General features: G+C 39.7%; 1 protein-coding gene across 1 annotated transcript in view; it reads left to right on the top strand.

Annotated features, from left to right (window-relative positions):
* Positions 1-18715, top strand: part of mtus2a (microtubule associated tumor suppressor candidate 2a) — a 55598-nt gene that overhangs the window by 12736 nt on the left and 24147 nt on the right. The window contains 3 exon segments of the mRNA XM_072446091.1: positions 5075-7057; positions 8692-8961; positions 13659-13863. Coding sequence (XP_072302192.1) covers positions 5249-7057; positions 8692-8961; positions 13659-13863 — 2284 coding nt within the window. The 5' untranslated portion in view covers positions 5075-5248.

Below are 18715 nucleotides of genomic sequence, written 5' to 3'. Positions count from 1 at the left end.
TATCACTGCTGTAATGAATCTGCCACTGTGACTTCTCTCTCCTTCACTCTTCTCACAATTCCTCTTCCTCTTCTGTCTGTTTAAATAGTGTCTGACGGCACTAATTAGTTCATTTGTTTGATTTTGTATATTGCTGCACAGCTGACAATGTATAGGGTCTTATTATATTTGCCGCATTGTTAATTTCAAAGATTTTTCATTTTAAAGCTCTACATTGATTACAAACAAATAATATTATTATTATTATTATTATTATATATAGTACATATAGATTATTAAGTATATTACCCAACCCACAAATTGAAATCCAAACGATCTGTTTGTAGCCCTTTCCTGTTTAAATCTGTCTTTATTTATGTAAGATTGAAACTGGATATGGCGTTAGGCTTGTTTCAATGGTGAACTCACCTGAGGGTCACCAGAGTTGAAACTATGAACCAACCTAAAAATAAAGCCAGAGAACCACTACATTTTGATGGTTTGGGCAGGTCTGGGTCTACAGGGGTGCAAAAGGGTTCAGTGCAACCTAATTTTAAAGTGTTTGCACCTTCATTTCAGGTGTCATATCATCTTTGCACCCCTTTGAAACTCAGATGCACCCTCAGTAATGGTGTCCTGGGCCAGCCAAGAATACACTATTCTTTATAAATAATATATTCTATAATATTTAGGTTTTATCTCCCTGGGTTCAGATAGTCTTGAGCGACAGGTAGGTCAGCCAATCAGAAACACACACGGTCCATCCTTATAAAAGTAAATATGGTTGCTTACGGAAAAAAAGATGAAAAAATTATCTCACGGGACTAAAAACAATGAATGTTTAAGCAGAATTAGTGAGTGAAGTACAAAACTCTTAAACTGATCTTAGTTTTCCATGCGTCACTGAAATAAACAAACCGGATTGCACATCTCTGTCTGAGAAGCAGAGAGATCTTTTGTAGAGAATAATACAAAGAAAACCCAGGCAATCTTAGTAGAGCCTGTAGTTATGGCCTTCTTTTGGCCAGACATGTAACTCAGCTCGTCTTTGTGTGCGTCAGTGATGTGGGGGTGTCTGTGAGGCGTCTGCTGCAGATTGGAAACCATACTTTCTTGAGCGTGGACTGAATAAATAATGCACAAAACTCTAAATCGCTCTCTAAAACAATGCATTATTTGATAGCCGGCCTTGAGTGTTTACGTTATATCACACAGAGATTGTATATGGAGTGAAACGCATTTGTCCACAGTATAAGGCACATTTATGTTGCAGGTTCAGCTCAGGTTTATGACCAGCTTTCCTCTGTGTAACCTTTTCTAATCGCAGCATGATCGTGAGTGGGCATGAGGCTATAAAGGGCCGCATCTGTGGGGAGGCCGAGAGCGGCAGGAGTTGTTTAGGGCCATACGAGGCATAAAGTGACACAGATCGTAACACACCAGTAATCATGAGCCGCACGAGGCTAGTTTGAGCTGCATTGTGTAGGCGCGATCATTATGAGCTGTATTTATCCTCGAATAATATTACATAGTTGGACAAAAAGTAAAGTGGAAACATGAGGCCATTTTCTTAGGGATAAAGAGCTTGTTGGACAGAGCTCGGTCGTCGTGGTTGGGGGTTGGGCCAGACATGCAGTAAACCAATGATTAAAAGCCCCTTTTAAATTAGGTTCATGACTCAATCCTCTCTATATCAGCATTAGTTTGTTAGGATGGATTAAAACTATCGAGCTGAAATTAGTGACTGGCTAATGCTCTCACCTCTGAGCAAAGAGGGTCTGTATTTGAAACGTGGATTGGCCAACTAAGCTTTCTATAGCCAATGTATGTCATGTTATACTCTAGAGACGTAACAATATGCAAATCTCACTGTACAATATTATCAAGGCATTCATTTCATGGTATATTATTTATTGCAATATTGTGGTTTATTTATTTTCATTTATTTTTTGTTAGGATGGATAGTTTTAATCCATCCTAACAAACTAATGCTGATGTAGAGAGGATTGCGTCATGAACCTAATGTGCTAAAAAAAACAAAAACTGTTGTATTGTCATGTTGTCTGCACTGAAATAGAGTAAGGAGACTTGGTCAGTGTTGTTCCCTCTGTTTTAGCTGTTTCTGCACCAAAACAATACATTCAAGCACATTTGATATATTGTGTCAGCCCACAATAACATCTAAAGACATCTGACAATATGATATTGCAATATTTCCGTTGTTGGTACATTATACTGTGGCTTTGGCGTCCCTCTGGCTAACAAAATATATGTTTAATCCATTCATGTGATTGTGAGTCTAATCCTTCAGCAGCTTTGTAGTCCCGTCCACCCTATTTTTCCCTCTGGCCCAAGCACTGCCCTGCTGTCTCCCTCGGCCCCTGACATGTTCCCTTAGTAGAGGACTTGAAGGATGGGTTAAATGCTGTGGACAGCTTTCTCTACAGGGACAATAAAGTGTACCTTAACCTTGACCTTTAATGTAAGATTCTCACATTTTAAACATGTTATAAGGCTTTCAAGAAGGGATGCCCTTCCCAGTCGCCTTTGCTTCGCCGGCAAATGTCTCAGTGCAGCTTTCCACGAGAATTCGTCTGGTAGGATCAGCATATTGTGAATCAGAGCAGTTTGAGGAGAATCACAACCCTCAGGACAAAAGACACAACAAGTCATAGCATTTTTCATAATATAAACAATGTACTCAATGTTTAAATGTTGCATTTTTTAAAAACAACATTCACAATATCATCTAAACTCACAGTATTACCCACCTTTAAGCTGAATGTTATAGCCTTGTTGTTGGATGCCTCTCCCAGTTAGCTCAGGCGTATCTCCTCTTTCCAAACCTCTGCAGTGGGAGTTACCTGCTTATGAGAAATCTGCAGTGTGTTACAAGTATAATTGGATGTAGGGAGCCGTATTTGAACTTGATCCTGGTGAAATATTCAAAGTGATGGTGTAAAGATACATATCTAGACTGCATAATCACTCTGTCTCTATGAAGTCGCTGCTAACTGTCTCCCACGTTGACACCTATCACTGCGTATTATCTGATAAGAAATCATTTGTCACTATCAATTTAGAGAGTAGCTGAACAGTTAGAGCCCATCTGTTTTATATTCTGAGAAAATGTTTACTTGAAGTGAATTTGTATGCAGTTAAATGGTCTGTACTTACGGAAACTGACAGACCAAAGTACCACGCAGGATAGGAATATTTTGTCTAGATTGCTTCTAATTAATATAATTTTGGTATACCATAACATTTGGCCAAATCGCTCATGTACATTTAAGTTTAAGTGCCTTCCTTGTTGTAATCATATTTGATGTTTTTTACCTGCAAAATGTAATTGTAGTCTTCATTTTTGTCTATAACATCAAATATGAGTGAGCAATTATGACTAATATCGCTCTCGATATATATATAATACTCTAATTTACCACATTATATTAAAACAAAAATAAATAAAAGGTGGGATTTAGTATTGTTTAGTTGGGGGTTTTCTCCGGAATATAATTGTCGGACAAAAAAGTGTGTCATGACTGAACAAAACTAAAGAAAAACATTAAACATTCAACTTTGATTTGAATAGTTGTAATTATAGACAATATATTTGATGTTATAATGTTGCACTTGTTTGACTGTGTATAGTACGAAGCTATAGCATAATTCTAAATCATAGTTGAAATTTAAATAAAAAACAGCCTGAAGCTTTTCCTTTGAACGTAATGAGGGGAAGAGGAAATGTATTTTTAAATGTTGACACTCTTTTATGAATGCACTCTGGGTGGTTGTCGTGGTGAATGGACGTGGTGTGACAAAAGCTTTCGGACATTTGCCCTCACCTCCATCTGTTCAATCGCCACTAAAAAAATCCACCCTGTTTATTTTCAAGCCACCATTAACAATACGCCATACATTACTCTATTATCCCTCACAGAAGCGTTCAGCTCGCTGTAGTAGAGTCTGATCGTGATAGATTTGTGGTTTGATCCTAATGCGACATATGGCACGTTGGATGAGCCTGTTGAGAACTGTTCTGCTTCTGTACAGATCCACAATATGGATTTCTGTGTGTTGCTTCTCTTCACCTATTGATCATGAATGGCGTCATGGTCCTTTCACACCTCCTTTGTTATTAAAATGCATGCTTAAACCTGTTAAAACTCCCATAGAGAGTGGAGGTGGTTTTGCCTGTGCTCCTGAACAACATACTGCCGCATAATATTTGTTGCCCAATCCCAACCGTGCTCATTTTTAACCCCCCTGGAGAATAAGAACTCATTACAAAACACTTCGACTCACCCTATCTGCCTCTTTCCCTGCACCTTGCATCAGCGCTCCTCAGGGCGACTCCTTCACTCACAACTACACACTGCACCAGACACCAAACCTTAGCCTTTTTCTGAATTCACCGCAGTATTGTCTTTGTGTTCACGTCCCAAAGCTCTCCACGTCTGTCATTGCTCACTAATTGTGTGTTTGTTACACCTTCTGCATGATTAGTCCTGCTGCATTTACGCTCGCCCCTGCCACTTCAAATTTTACATCTCAACAATCATATTAGAATTCAACTGGTCATTTCGACAGTCGACACTAAAGTATTTCTAGAAAAGATGCGAGCTTTTGTGGGATTTGCATTATTTCCGGTGTATTTTTCAAAAGCCCATGAATTAAACTCAATCTCTATATTGTCCATAAGTCTTTCTGATTGAGTATACCAGGGTTTGTAAAAAATCAATCCGCAGATGCTAATCATTGCACAGACCAGTATCAACATAATTGAAGTGTTGATGCAGAAATTAATAAAATATATAGGACAAAATTAATAATTTCATGAATTGTTCTGGAACAGTCTTGATCTATATCACAACTAGTACTGTAGATTAATACCTCAGGATAATGTATTTATGTAAACAAAGAGCCCATTGAGATCAAGACATCTTTTTAAGGGTGATCTGAGAATAGAATAACAAAAAAATAATTAAAACTTATGTCTGACTCCAGACTTTCTATCTAATCTACATTAGTACATCTTGTTGTTGCTTTAAATATATGTTTTTAATGATTTGTTTTTGTTCTTTTTTATTTTCAGATGACTCATCTTGTCAATAAAGAGCCATAAGAAACAATTCAAACCAAATGCAACAATCGAAGAAGAAAGGGCGAGCCAAGGAGCATTCAAGTGAAGAGCAAGAAGAAAGATCGCGTTTTAAAATTGTAAATGGCCAGTAGCTACTGTTATTGAGTTTAGCAGAGTAGGTACAACATGAGCGTCCCAACTGATTTCAGTGGGCTAAGAATGTCTGTAGAAAGAGGTGAAAAGATTACAAACAAAAGTAGCATGCCATTTCCTCAGTGTGGAGACGATAATGCTAATGAAATTGGAGAACTGGAGTACCACACAAGCTCTATCCCTCCACTTGTATCTCAGAGCGAAACTCATGAGAAAATTGTCTTCTGGAGCTCTGAGCAGCCTTTCGAGCCCTGTCAGGAAATCCACACATTTTTGGGCAAAAGCGACGATATTTATGACGATGAGGATGAAGGAGTTAGTCTGAGAGATGGGAAAGATGAAGGCCCTATGTCCATCTCCTCGAGTTCGACTGCCAGCTCTGCCTCGATCAAAGTGAAGAGAAATGACTATGACAGTGACAAGGTGGAGGTTCGGAGGAGCAGACAGGAGCACAAAAGGACTGCCAGTCAAAGTACAGAAGAGTTGGATGCCTGCGTGACAGTAGAGACGGTCCGGATGGGTAGAGCAGCGGAGCGGGACAGGCAAAAGTCCAAATCTGAAACCAATGTGTTTGTCTCCAGCTTGTCCGCGCTCTCTCTCGGTGGAAGTCTATCGAGTGCTTTGGATACAGGCGGAGAAACGCGTATAACTTTGCCAGTTTACAAGACCCACCTCTATTCCTCTGGTACAAGCAACACTACCTCAATTCAGACCAGAAGAGGGTCCGCACCAATGGACAACAAGATCTCACCTCCTTACCACTCTCAGGAGAAACTTCCCCAATACAGCAGCAGCGGCAGCCAGGATGGTGGGCTCGGACAGAGGAGGAAAGCCGGATTTGAAGAAAGGGTTTTACCGCCAAGAAGACAGCAGCTTGTAAGACCAATGTGTCAAACGGTGATGGGGCGAGCTCGGAGTTTGCCCGAATCCAGTAGCCATCAACTTGACCCTGGACAAGCGAACCAGGAATACATTGGTAATCAAAAGTTTACAAGATCGTCTCTACGTGAGCCATCCGATTTCTCCCATCTCTATAACTCATCTGGGGTCCTTAGACAGCCGAGTAACGCAGCCCAAAGAGACACAACGCCTGCCGAAAAACAGCTCACCGGTGCCTCAAGGCCGACCCCAAGTCCAAGACCTCAAACTCAGCTTACATACAGGAGGAACTGCTCCAGTCCAAACCGGGTGGCTACCCCACCACACTCCCCACTCAGGACGCCCCAAGGATCGCCCAGAAGGCAAGCCTCCATGTTCATCATTCCCCGAAACGTCCCGGGTGTGATTCGGCACATCGCACCCCCGGGGGCCAACGCTGCGGGAAGCAGTCAGGGCTATGGCAACAGTAGCCTAAGAGCACCAGTCAAGACAAGCATAAGCACAACCACAACCGGGACAGGCAAACCAGCTCCCAACAACAGGCAGAGTCCACCGAAAGACAGCTCGCCTTCGCCGAAACATGCCCCAAAGCCAAAGGGGGTTCGTCCCAAGATTATAACTTACGTGAGGAAAAATCCACAGTTCAAGCCACAAGTTGCAGACGGACCTTATCAAGTATCCTCTTTGCCATCAAGACTGTCAATGTACTCAACTAACCAGGCTATGAGTAAAGATGTCCCGAAAGACCAGCCCGATGTGGATGCCAGGGGAGCCCCAGTTCTCAGCGCTTCAAATTTGCTTTATGAAAAATACAAGCAGGAGATGCAGTTCCCACAACCAGGAGTGAGCAACAGGGGAGTCAGACCAAATACTGTCCCACCAGCACATGCGCCTCACGGACACAGCCACACGGCACCGCCCAAACTCGGGAGCAAAACAGACTTCTACGGGACGCCGCCTGAGGTTAGTACAGATCTCGTCACAATATCAAATGTTAGTGTTGCGATGATTGTGAGAAGAAACGCCATGATCCAACAACATTGAAATCTATAATTACTTTTATTCTTATGGTAGTTTATGATTCCTTTAGTATCTTTATTTAGTAGGAAAAAATAATTGCGATCAACCAAATGATCTGGAGATTCAGAACATAATTGTGGTAGTTTCATTATGGACATTACAGTGGGGAGGGGCAGTAGTATCAGTAGTAATACTTTTGAATTTACTTTACATATACCATTAATCAACAGGACTTCAGCGTACTACTTGAGCATGACTTCCTTCTCTGCACATCTATTAATTTTTTATTGAAAAGGTTATGCCCCATACTTACTGATAAAGATACAGCCATAGCCAACACTTAAGTCAGAATCAGAACTGACTTCAAACAGACTTACTTTATTCATCCCCAAGGGGAAATTAATGAATACATTCATTACAGACATGCAGCCGACCAGCAGAATAAATAGTTCATCAAAAATAAAGTTACAAAAACTATAATTGCATCGGTGTCCCCAGTGAAAATACCATGAATATATATTAAATCTCTCATTTGGACCTAAACCTTCAGTGAAAATAAAATAAACTTACATTACACCTTGATTTTCATTAAGTATTTAGCATCCTCACAGCATATTTACATATTTGTTACTGTATCTGCACTGATTCCCTAAGATTACATTGTTCTGAATTATTTATTAATTAGCCTCTGCTTCAGGTCGAATTGCATAAACCGAATCACTATAAAGCAGATCTTATACAATGTGCTAACCCCACATATTGATTTACGCTGTATATGTCAACTCCCATGGACCCAAGGTAAACAGTGTGTAATTGTTTCAGATTTATATCTCAGTTTTCATTCATTCATGTTTATTGATCATAATTACATAGCTTCATTTGGCATTCATAACATCAGGGCGATGTTGATGAAGTGCAAGGTCCACTGGGAGGATGTGAGCTTCAATTAATGTGTTCAAGAGAAATGGAACATGATGTAATTTCAAACAAAAATATCATAAAATATGAAAAGGTAGTGAAATCAAAATGATGGTTTAAACATTTCATATTTTACATTATTTGGGGAGAGATTATGATGGACATTTAGCAGTTCTGATGTAGGTAAAATCCTGTTATGTGGGTTTCACTGGACCTCACAATAGCTGTTTATTTTACCTGCAGATATACAGTACAATTTTAAGGCGAGAACATAGTATTCTTACTCACAATTTGACACGCAGTAGAAAAAATATGCAACAATTTTGTACTTCCAGGGTAGAAATGTCCAATAGCAAACTAACGGACATTTCGTGGACATTTCTACACTGGAAGTACAAAATTGTTGCTTATTTTTTCAAATCAAGACTCAAAACCATTAACATTTAGATATGATGTCGGTTAATCCTTGAAAATGTGTTATGCTCCTCTTCATTTGGCCAATACTGTAGAGTTTTGAACATTCTGATGACTTTGCATTGTATAAGCTCTATAAAACCAAATTGGTCTCAGTCAACATTATTCTCCACATCAAGGTTTTATTTAATTCAACATGCACTTACTCAAATGTACATCTCATCATACCGTTATTTCTCTGCCAGTTGGGGCGCCCGGGCAGCTTCAAAGGCAGCTCACACGATGACCCGCTGCAGTCCCGCACGGCGCCCCAGAGCGGAGGGGGAAGCGGCAGCCTGATCCGCTCCGGCAGAGGTCTACGTCTGGGCCTCGGCGCTGTGACCAGGACGGCTCCGGCATCAGCCCGAACCCGAAGTCCCGCTCAGAGACCCGCTCCTGTCGTGAGCCAACCAGTGCAACCCATCAGCCCCACCGAGAAATCCCACCACGCCGGTAAACCCACAATAATTTGACATGTTTTTCTCTGCTGTGACAAGAAAATGCCAGGCGTGGATGGGTGTTTTTGGGTTTCTGCATGTGTCATATTGTACTCGAACAGCTTGAAGCGTGAGGCACTGGAGAAATCCGCCGCCGTACGCTTTCTTTTCCTCAGCAACAAGCAGGTCTGGGACTGTCTCATTAAAATGCATTCGCCGAGATGATTTTTGGGGGAATCTGATTGGGAGGCTTGAAGTAATACTCAGAGGGGACCCGCTCCTGCAAAACTCTTTTCTTGCAGCTCTAAATAAATAAAGAGTCTTGCTTCCCGTCTTCTCTTCCCACGGTTTTGATTTAACACAATTGCTCGAATCAGATTCCAACCACATTTTCACCGTCACAGAGAACGGAAACGGGGGCTTTGCCTATCCATACAAACCGCTCAAAGGCAGTGTCATTTATCACACCCATTTACAATATATTTGATTTGGGCCCAATCTCTGTAGCTGCGATAACCCCAGATGGAAAGTTCAAAGCAAAAATAAGTTCGCACATAAAGAATTGATCAGCCCAGTGTTATGATGTGGCATGCGTTCTTATCATAATCCCTATTAATACATATGTATAGCTCCGCAGCGGTGCTGAAATCCCCCCGGGACATGCGAGGCTTTGAAGGGCATTGCAATTAACACTAAGTAACACCATTTTTTCATCTTCTGCCTTCATGTCTGCACCTTTTCAGCATGAATAAACACATTAGATTGGATGCATTTTACATGTGGCTTTAGTTAGCATTTATGCCAGCACATCTTCCTATGAATATATAATATATATTCTCTCTTATTGAACATTTTTACACTATTCTGTGTTTTATTCATCTCGTTAAATGGCACATTGGATATAAAATGTTTCTATGTTGACAGATAATTTCAACTGAATTTACACATGTACAAAGACATTTCTACAACAGTTTAGATAATTGCTGGTGTTGGTCTTACCCCATTGTACGCTTCACGCTGCTTGAATAAGGCTTTCATATTCTGCACTTGTCATCTCTTCTCAGCACTGAAGGCTTTAGTTGGTGCATTGAAATTGCACTACGTTTTTGCTTTTAAAAATAGGCAATTTAATGCTTTATGGGAGAAATTTGCGCAGGTGGTGGCAGCTGATCTTTGTAATTAAAATCAGCCATTGTTTATTGACTTATTCACATTGATCCATGTGCAGCAAATTTACATTCATTATCTCAATTTAGCCACGGCTCTTTGTGTAATGAAAGAATAATAGTGATTTTTCATCGGAACCCAATACACAATGAAATGTAAAGATAGATTTACCGATACTTACTTACTTATTGATCCTGAAGGAGATAAATGGGTATCTGATCTGTTTTGTAAATTTAGAAGGCTTTAAGACTGGAACATAGTTAAATAATGTACTACTTCTGTCTTGATTCAACATGGTTCTGATAGAAAACAGCTTTGTTTCTTCCTTTTATTTTACTTTTTTCAAATGAGCTTAGGCTTTTTACACTCTTCTCGTACATTATAGTAATTAAAATAACAAAAAATAAATAAAAAAGACTTACATCAACTCATCCTCAAAGAAAAGGAACAGAAGAAAAGGAAACAGCATAATTAAAAGTGTATTATTCTTTTTTTTTATCAACTCATATTTGCACAGTCTTATTCTGATCCACAGTTTTAAGCCGGTATTCTTATTGTTCATTATTTGCTTGATAGTTACAGAAGTAAACTTGTTTGATGCATAGTTAAATTGCCCGTGTTGTTTCCAGAGCCCTTTAAATAATAAGCCTTCCCAATTCTTCACTACAGTTTGTGAGTAAACCCACTGTGGCTGTTTGCCTGGCTCTTGTCTCCGAGGTGCTGAGTGAAGTCGAGGTGCAGACATAAAACGGAGACATTTACCTCTAATGATCCTGACCTTCTCACTGGAGAGCAGCCGGGCCCAATCTAATAAACAGATTGTTTGCCGCGAAGACGGAGCGAAGGTGGCGATAAGTGTGCCACAGCGTTGCCAATGAGATACACTGGAGATGTTCCCTTCCAATTTCTCCCACTCTCTGCCCCACTTCCTGCCTCACTGCTGCTAAATCAGTGTGTGGCGTTCGCCCTGTAGCTGTAGCGGTGAAGAACACAGTGCCAAATGGAGAGGAAGGGCCCGCCGCCTGCCTTATCTCAGCAGCCAGCAGGAGATAGAGCTGCTCTCCTGGTCGGGATTCAGAACTCGTGCTCGAGGCTCAGGTAATGCCACTACGGGGCAAGAGTCCAAGTCCACTCGTTGAAGGCATGAATATGTGAGTTTTCCCCTGCTCCAATATATGCATTCCATTATAAATGCACAGGACACACAAAGGAAGATTTGAATGTTAAAAGATGTAGGACAATGTATCAAACACAAACAAATGACAGCATTATGGTCATGTTATTGTCGTGCTTGAGCCGCTGGATATTTAAATTGTGGAATGTCTAAAAGATAATGGAGTTATTCCGTGTCTATTCTTGGAAGGACAACATTATTAAACAGTGCTGTATGTTTGTACCTGAGCCATAAGGTTAGAGCAATCTGAAAATGTATCTATCAGTTGTATATAATAATAGTAATGCCTTTCATTTGTCAGGCACTACACAAGCTTGACAAACCACACAAAGTGCTGTTTAATCACAACTGTGTTTAACATACGCAAGTCCCAAATTTGACAATAAAAAGTTGTCATAAAAGTTACATAAAACATAGAATAGTTAAAAAACTTCGGAATAATAGATAGTAAATTCTCCATTGTTTTTGACTGTGAGCCCACATGATCAAGACATGCATTCTCCATTGTTTGGACTCGAATGTAAACCGTTCTTTTTAGTGTAACAGTAAATGTCCTTTGGGTGTGAGCGGCGCTGGGCAGATCAGTTTGTCTTTTCCTCTTCATGCCAGCACATTCACCTTGTTCACAGCCACAGATTAGAGCCAGCGCTGACAACAGCTACCACTGTGAGGCTTTGATTCGTTTTTTTTCTTTGATTCTCTGTTTGGTCTTTCTCTGGTCTCTCCAACCATTATTTCATTTTGCTCTAAAGCTGCATTGTATTTCACGCTTCTGTGGTCTACAGTTGGATTGAAGGAAGCTTGTGGGTAAAAGGATTATTGTTAATATAGAGCCATTTAGCACAACTTTGCTTTGAAGGAAAAAGCACTGCCTAACCCAACTTTCACTAAACCCTTTCATGTTTGCAGTAAAATATGCTCAAAAGAAGATCTTGAAAGCTTCCAGCATTTACTAGTGGCTCCCTTTAGAATGGATCATCAGTATTATTAGTAGAGTGAAAAATAGTTTTGAAGTCTAAATGTCTGTTTCAGGCTCTATTTGTTTTTATGTCACATTTACAGCTTTACAGATTACACAGTGATTAAACAGTTCATACATGCACAGAGTCAAATGTGTCCTCTTTAAAACACAATCATTTAAAAGTTTTACTCCCTATATGACTTTTTTACACTATACATGAACATTTACCTTTAATTAAAGGCGGTATGGACGATTTTTCGGCGATTTGAGAACGCAGGCGGAAGTGCAACGGAGCGCATCGCATCTCTCGTCTCCCGTAGATTTCTGTCCACTTCTGCGTCAGCTCGAACTGTCTTTCTCCGTCTTCATTTTGCCCCGTACACTGAGGGAACTATATTATGATAGATCCATGCGCTTAGGCACGCGGAAACGTGGGGACCAGCCTGACGCGGCTGCAGGTGAGCGGTAGGTGCGTTTTATGATTGATACGTGGCAGGACAAATGATTTATCCACGCCACGAGGAAATATGATAAAAAAAATTGCTGATAAAAATCGTCCATACCACCTTTAAGTGATCTGAAAGCGTATATTTGGCATATTTGTCTGAAAAAGTGCTGATTAAATGTCATTATAAACCTTGTGCTGGCCTCTTGCCCACTATGCAGATGGGCCTGACTGTTGGAGACTGAGGTGTACATGTTTATTGTATCTGATTGCAGCAACATTTGGAGTCAGAAAGGTTGCCGTTGCCTGCTGAGAGCTTAGTCGCCATGAATGATTCAGAGGGGAAAGAAATACTTGAATAATTTTACCGGCGGGTTTACATGAGTAATCAAATCTCCTGACCCGCAAACAGCAAAACATAGTCTAAATTATACAGGATTACAGCTGTGAACTTCAAGAAGAAAGTGATAAATAATGCTTTAACATTATATATCTTGATTTGATAGAAAAGAAGATTTGTATATTTTGAGATTGTTATTGGGGGGAAAAAGTAGAAGGAAATACATAAAGTACGGCTGGTACTAAATTAAACTAAACTAAAAAAAAAAAAAGCACCTAAGAAAATAATAATAACACTATAACAAATGGCTGACTGGAAATATTTTTATTATATATAACAGTTTGTCCCAATAACAATATTCACATAATATTATTGACAGAAATGAGTTTAACCAACAAATGTTAAATGTTTGTAAAATGAATCATAAAAGTGCAAATAAATAGATAAATATCAGCTTATATCCCTCATTTGAAGGTTTGCAAAATAATTATTTGTAATCAGCTCTTTTATATCATGTTTTACTATAAATTATGTACTCGACATTCACATTTCTTCACAATAGCATTTACAATATTTCGATGCATCATCCACCCGACTAATGCCTTGTTGTTGATTTTTTTTCCCAACAGATGATCAAGTTTTTACCCAGAATGCTGAAGCTCCAAATGCTGCCTGCAGGTCTTTCCTCCCCAAAGCGTCCCAGTCGTGCCTGCGTCCCCCGGGCTTCAGCTCCACTCGTCTCCCGGCCGGACGTCTCGCTGCCTTTGGGTTTGTGCGCAGCTCCAGTGTCTCGTCAGCGTCCTCTGCTCAGTCTGGAGACAGTGGGCCCAGTGACCCCACCAGAACCACACACCGTGAGTCAAATATGCACGAGTCAAATATAAAGAGGCTTTTCATTCTGCAATCGCTAATGAGCTTCAGTTTGCTTATAGCCCCACACGCCAAATAATAGACTCAAATAAAATGTACCGTATTTTTGATGACATTTTGGATGTTTTACTGTGAGCGTGCTTGCATCTCCACTAATCTGACCATGTTGGGGCCTCCACCTGCTGGTCGCCATGGCAAATGTCTCAAAGAATCCTTTCTATTTCAATTGAATCGTGATTGTGATGTCAAAAAGTTAAGCGATGTTGCTTTAATTAAGGTCAGTCTCTGTATACAAAATTCGACCAAGCCAAGAAATGTATGACGAAGGCCTTTTAGCTCCTTTTGCTTTTATTTCAAGGTTATTTTTATTTGCTTGAACAATTATTTTGGCAGTTTAAATCTATTGTAACTTATAATGAAGCAGCATTAGGCTCATACATAGATCATACACATACAATATCTATACACGGGTATGATGTTGTTGAACCACTTCATGCATCAATTGAAACCATTATAATTATACAGTTAATTATAAATATATGGTCATTTGTTAACACCACTAATAAATAAAAGATCTATGGCATACTCTATTTCCTTCATTGACCGTCCTACAGCTGGTCTATTGATCCGAGTGGGCAAAACCAGACAGTGTGAGTGTAAACATGCACCAGAGACTATTGTGGGAAATTAATCATTGGGCAGTTTTGTACATACATTAATTACTTATTGTATAATTGTATGATTCACTCAGTAGTTTTGCTGTGCCGTTATTGCCATTGAAAGAGCAAATATAGTCTAGTCTGGTTGGTAAAAGGCTGTAATAGTCCAAACTACAGAACCACAGTCGCACAGGGAAATAAAGGGGATTGGGGAAAGTACTAATGACTCGACAAGCACAAGTAAAAATAAAATAAAAAAATAAATCTGAGCTGTTGCCATTTGTATGGATGGTTATTCAAGGCACTCTAATTCGTTTCTACAGTTTGTTGCATTATTCATTCACTTCTCAGTCACAGTGATGGAAATGTGGTTGCTTTGGTTGAAAGCTTTTGACCAAACAGTATCTGATATCGTTATCGAAAATGGAAATCTTTTGGTTAGTGTTGAACGTCTCGACCAACGAGCGATTTCACTCTTTATATATCGTATTTTACAAGAACGGTTAGGTAAAGGTCAAAATTTCACCTTATTAAATGTCTTAAATGTCTTTGAGCGGAAAACCAGCCTTGCAACATCGATGTGAAGACAACTCGGCTGAGAAACTCCGGCTCTTTTTTATATGTGGCAGTGTGAAATGTTTTTCTATGTGATTATACTGTACTTATGATAGAGAGAAAGAAAAAAAATGTCCCCTGCATTTGACCCATCTTTCAAATCCGCTCCAGATCCTTGTGCAAGGCTGAGGATTTTGCCTATTCTACATGTGTTGTGTTGTGTTGTGTTGATGGAGGAAAATCCACCCAAACACTGAGAGCCCCATGCACACAGAACGGCCCCGTCTGGACCTGGAGTTAAACCCCAGCGCTGCTGTGCTGAGTGTTGAGACGAGAGTGCCAGTGTTATAAAACCTTCCTTTGTGCTTATTCGCACTCACTACATTGTTTTCAGGAGCTTTTAGAGTTACACTAAGTCAGTGTGGTTTATCATTAGGTGGTGATTAAATCATCATCTTCTCGACCACAGTTTATTATCTCGTGCAGTGTAGGCAACGCCCTCAGGAATATAGTTTGCATAATCATTTCCTCCCACATTCATTATGGTACAGTTTGCTTTGTTTTCATCTGCTCCACCCAGGCTTTCTGAACACAGTCTAAATGAACCTGCAAGAACCAAAATCTCCTTTTCATGGCTTATTTTTACTTAAAGGAAAAAAGTGAGGCTTATTATTTTATTTATTCATTATTTATTATCATTTACTTTTTATTCTTAGTTGGCTCACTGGCTTTATTGGACAGATGTAATTGATAAATGGCTGTGAAGACGGGGAAGAGACATTCACCAAATTGCCAGGGCTTGGAAACCATTTTTAGGCCATGTTAAATAATCTTACATTGGTTCAAACTGTAACTCTCCATTGTATATATGTTTGCGTGACTTCCACAGACTTCTCGTGGACCACTTGGCTCTCTCTGGGACAGCGCCCTTGTTCTTGAGAAGCAGAGGTGCACTTACAACTGTGATGTTCTTTCTGCTCGCTTGGTTTGGCCGTTACTTGGCTGAATTTGTGGGCGCCGCATGCCCTTTTAATGTGTGACCTACATAGAGAAGGCTTGCTCCTCTTTTCCTCCCAGTTACAGTTGACGTAAGCGCTCTGTTGTGCGTGTCAGACCCCCTGTTATGTCATCGCTGCCGTACCGCGATTCCCCCATTTGCACTCTTGAGGGTTTTCAGATCTCTTTTCGTTCTCCCATTGGTCAGGACTGAAAACAAACTGTGTTACTCTGCAGGCATCGAACGACTGTAAGAGCTTGTACAACAATTGCTTTGATATTTTGTATTCGCTCAATTGAAAAATGTAGGTAGATAAAATGTTACTCAGACATTAAAAACATTTACTGTATTTGTTACACGTCATGTAAAAAAACAGAAACAACACGAGACAAAAATGTCATATAAAAACCAACAAACTACTCAAGAACTTTATAACTATCCATTACAATTTTTTAATCCGCACTTTGCAACTTATCTGGAATTTAAATCCCATATGACCTAAAAAGATCAGTTAATAAACATTCATAGTGTTGCTTTTCTTCTCAGTGATTAGTTTTATTTGAGGAGACATTTTCCTGACACGTTAACCACGAGATATCCGGAGAAAAAACTACCTCGAAAACACCAAAACTCCAGGTCTTTTGAAGCCTGCGGCGCATGTTCTTTGCAAGACCAAATATAGACTGTAGACAGGGGAGGAAGCGCTTTAGCCGCTTTGATGCTGCTGCATGTGAGGGGCAGGAGAGCAGCTGGATGTTTTATCACCTGTTCCTGTTTGTGGCTTTTGGCTGTGACTCATTTGAACTCACATCTTCAGCTGACCTTCCAAGTCTAACCTCGTCCTGACCAGTCATCTCGGATTCTCGCCCTCCGCCCGGGCTCAGTTTGCCCACTTTCACCTGCTCAGCTGTTATTGACCGAGCAGTGCCATTCAGTGGAGCTTTAGAGAGCTTAATTGGCTGTAGACCAAGGCAGTGGCCCTATCTCACAATGATAAAGACACGGCCCTCAGAACTGGATGATGATGTTACTTCTTTTTTTAACAATACTTTCAGTGCCACTTTACAAAAACTACAACTTAATTATCCTTAATATCGACTTAATTAAAGGCTCAGTGTTAGAAGGTATGATTAAGTAGTTACCACACCAGAATTATTCTCAATAAACTATTTCTTTATTATTAATTAAGTCTTTGTTCATGCTTTTGTAAGGCTTTTATAAGTTAGTTATTATAAACTGTTCCACACTTTCCAATAAAATAAAACCTTATTGTGTAATGAACTACTACATACTAATATACTACACACAAGTGATGAAAAGATTGTCATGCAAATGCTATAATATATATTACATTTAATCACATAAAATAGAATTGTTGCGTTTGTTTGCAATTATTTTCTGCAAAGTTTTGGTCATACAAATTTGCAGTGAGGACAAAGGACCTTGATTAGTCGAGAGCCCGTTTCTTCTTCTACACTATATTCACAAACAACAGAGAGACTGACAGATGACTTCTCTCTCACATCCCTCCAATAAACATGTCAGAGCCGACCACAGCAAACCCTCTGTGATGAAGCGAAATGCCACGTTTTTTCTATTGATCCAGAACCAAAACAGACACCATTAGAGGTCTGGATTTGGCAGTGACCAGAAATCGTTACGGACCAGAGCCACAAGGAGCAATAGATCGGTGAGCTTTTGTAAAGTGGGTTAGAGGACGATCCCAAGGGTTCAAACTCCCCTCAGTCACAGCTTGTCAACCTTGTTCTCATTGTTGAGGTGATACACAAGGGTAGTACAGGACCTGGTGTTGGTAGAGCTAATAGTCAATCCAATTATATCTCGACAAAAGCTATTCAATGTAATAAAGTGAGAATAAATATTGCAATTTAGTGTGTTTAGTATCATTACAACTGCAGATGTTTTGCACTATTTTGTATGGAAGACAACATATTTGTTCTGTTTTTAAACTCTTTGTTTTGCTATCACTGTAAGATCTATATCTGTGGTTTCAATAAAGCTATTGATAAGTTGCATTTAATTTCATGGACAGTAGTTTAATAGCTAATCAATTCTACAGTAGTTTTCATACACTTGCCAATGGATCTACTGTATATGCCGTGCAGTCGTGTAGTCTTTGCTAAAATGAATGAGCACTTATAGTGTAAGGTGATTTGCATAATTAAAATGCATCTCTAGTATGTCAAGTGTCCTCCCTGTGGCCATTTCTATTTCTAAGTAAATATCTATGCACACAATTGAGAAAATACTTTTGTCTCACGATTAACAGAATTAAGAAATGCAATCAGCCCCAGCGGCCCATTCATGGCTTTGGTGTGCACATGTTTTTGAATGAGTTTGTAGTTGATTTGGCCTGCAGCTCTATTGAAATTGAGTGTAGTAGAGAGAGAAATTGCACACACCGCAGCATCACTAGGTCGATGTATTCCCTGTGGTTATGTAAATGCAGGTATGACAGCTCTATGATGCATCACATTCGCCAGCATTCTTTAAAAATCGGACAATACCCAATGGGAATAAAACCATGCCTTGATATAATTGTAAAGTAATACAATTTTATCAGACTTTATGTGTTGTTTTTTAAAAGAAGCATAGAATGGTCAC

Source organism: Eucyclogobius newberryi, unplaced genomic scaffold (assembly GCF_026437365.1).
Source record: "Eucyclogobius newberryi isolate DKJ021-1_F unplaced genomic scaffold, fEucNew1.0.hap1 SCAF_15, whole genome shotgun sequence".
Lineage (NCBI taxonomy): Eukaryota > Metazoa > Chordata > Actinopteri > Gobiiformes > Gobiidae > Eucyclogobius > Eucyclogobius newberryi.
The sequence above is the reverse complement of the archived record's forward strand: the minus strand, read 5'-3'. Positions and strand labels throughout refer to the sequence as shown.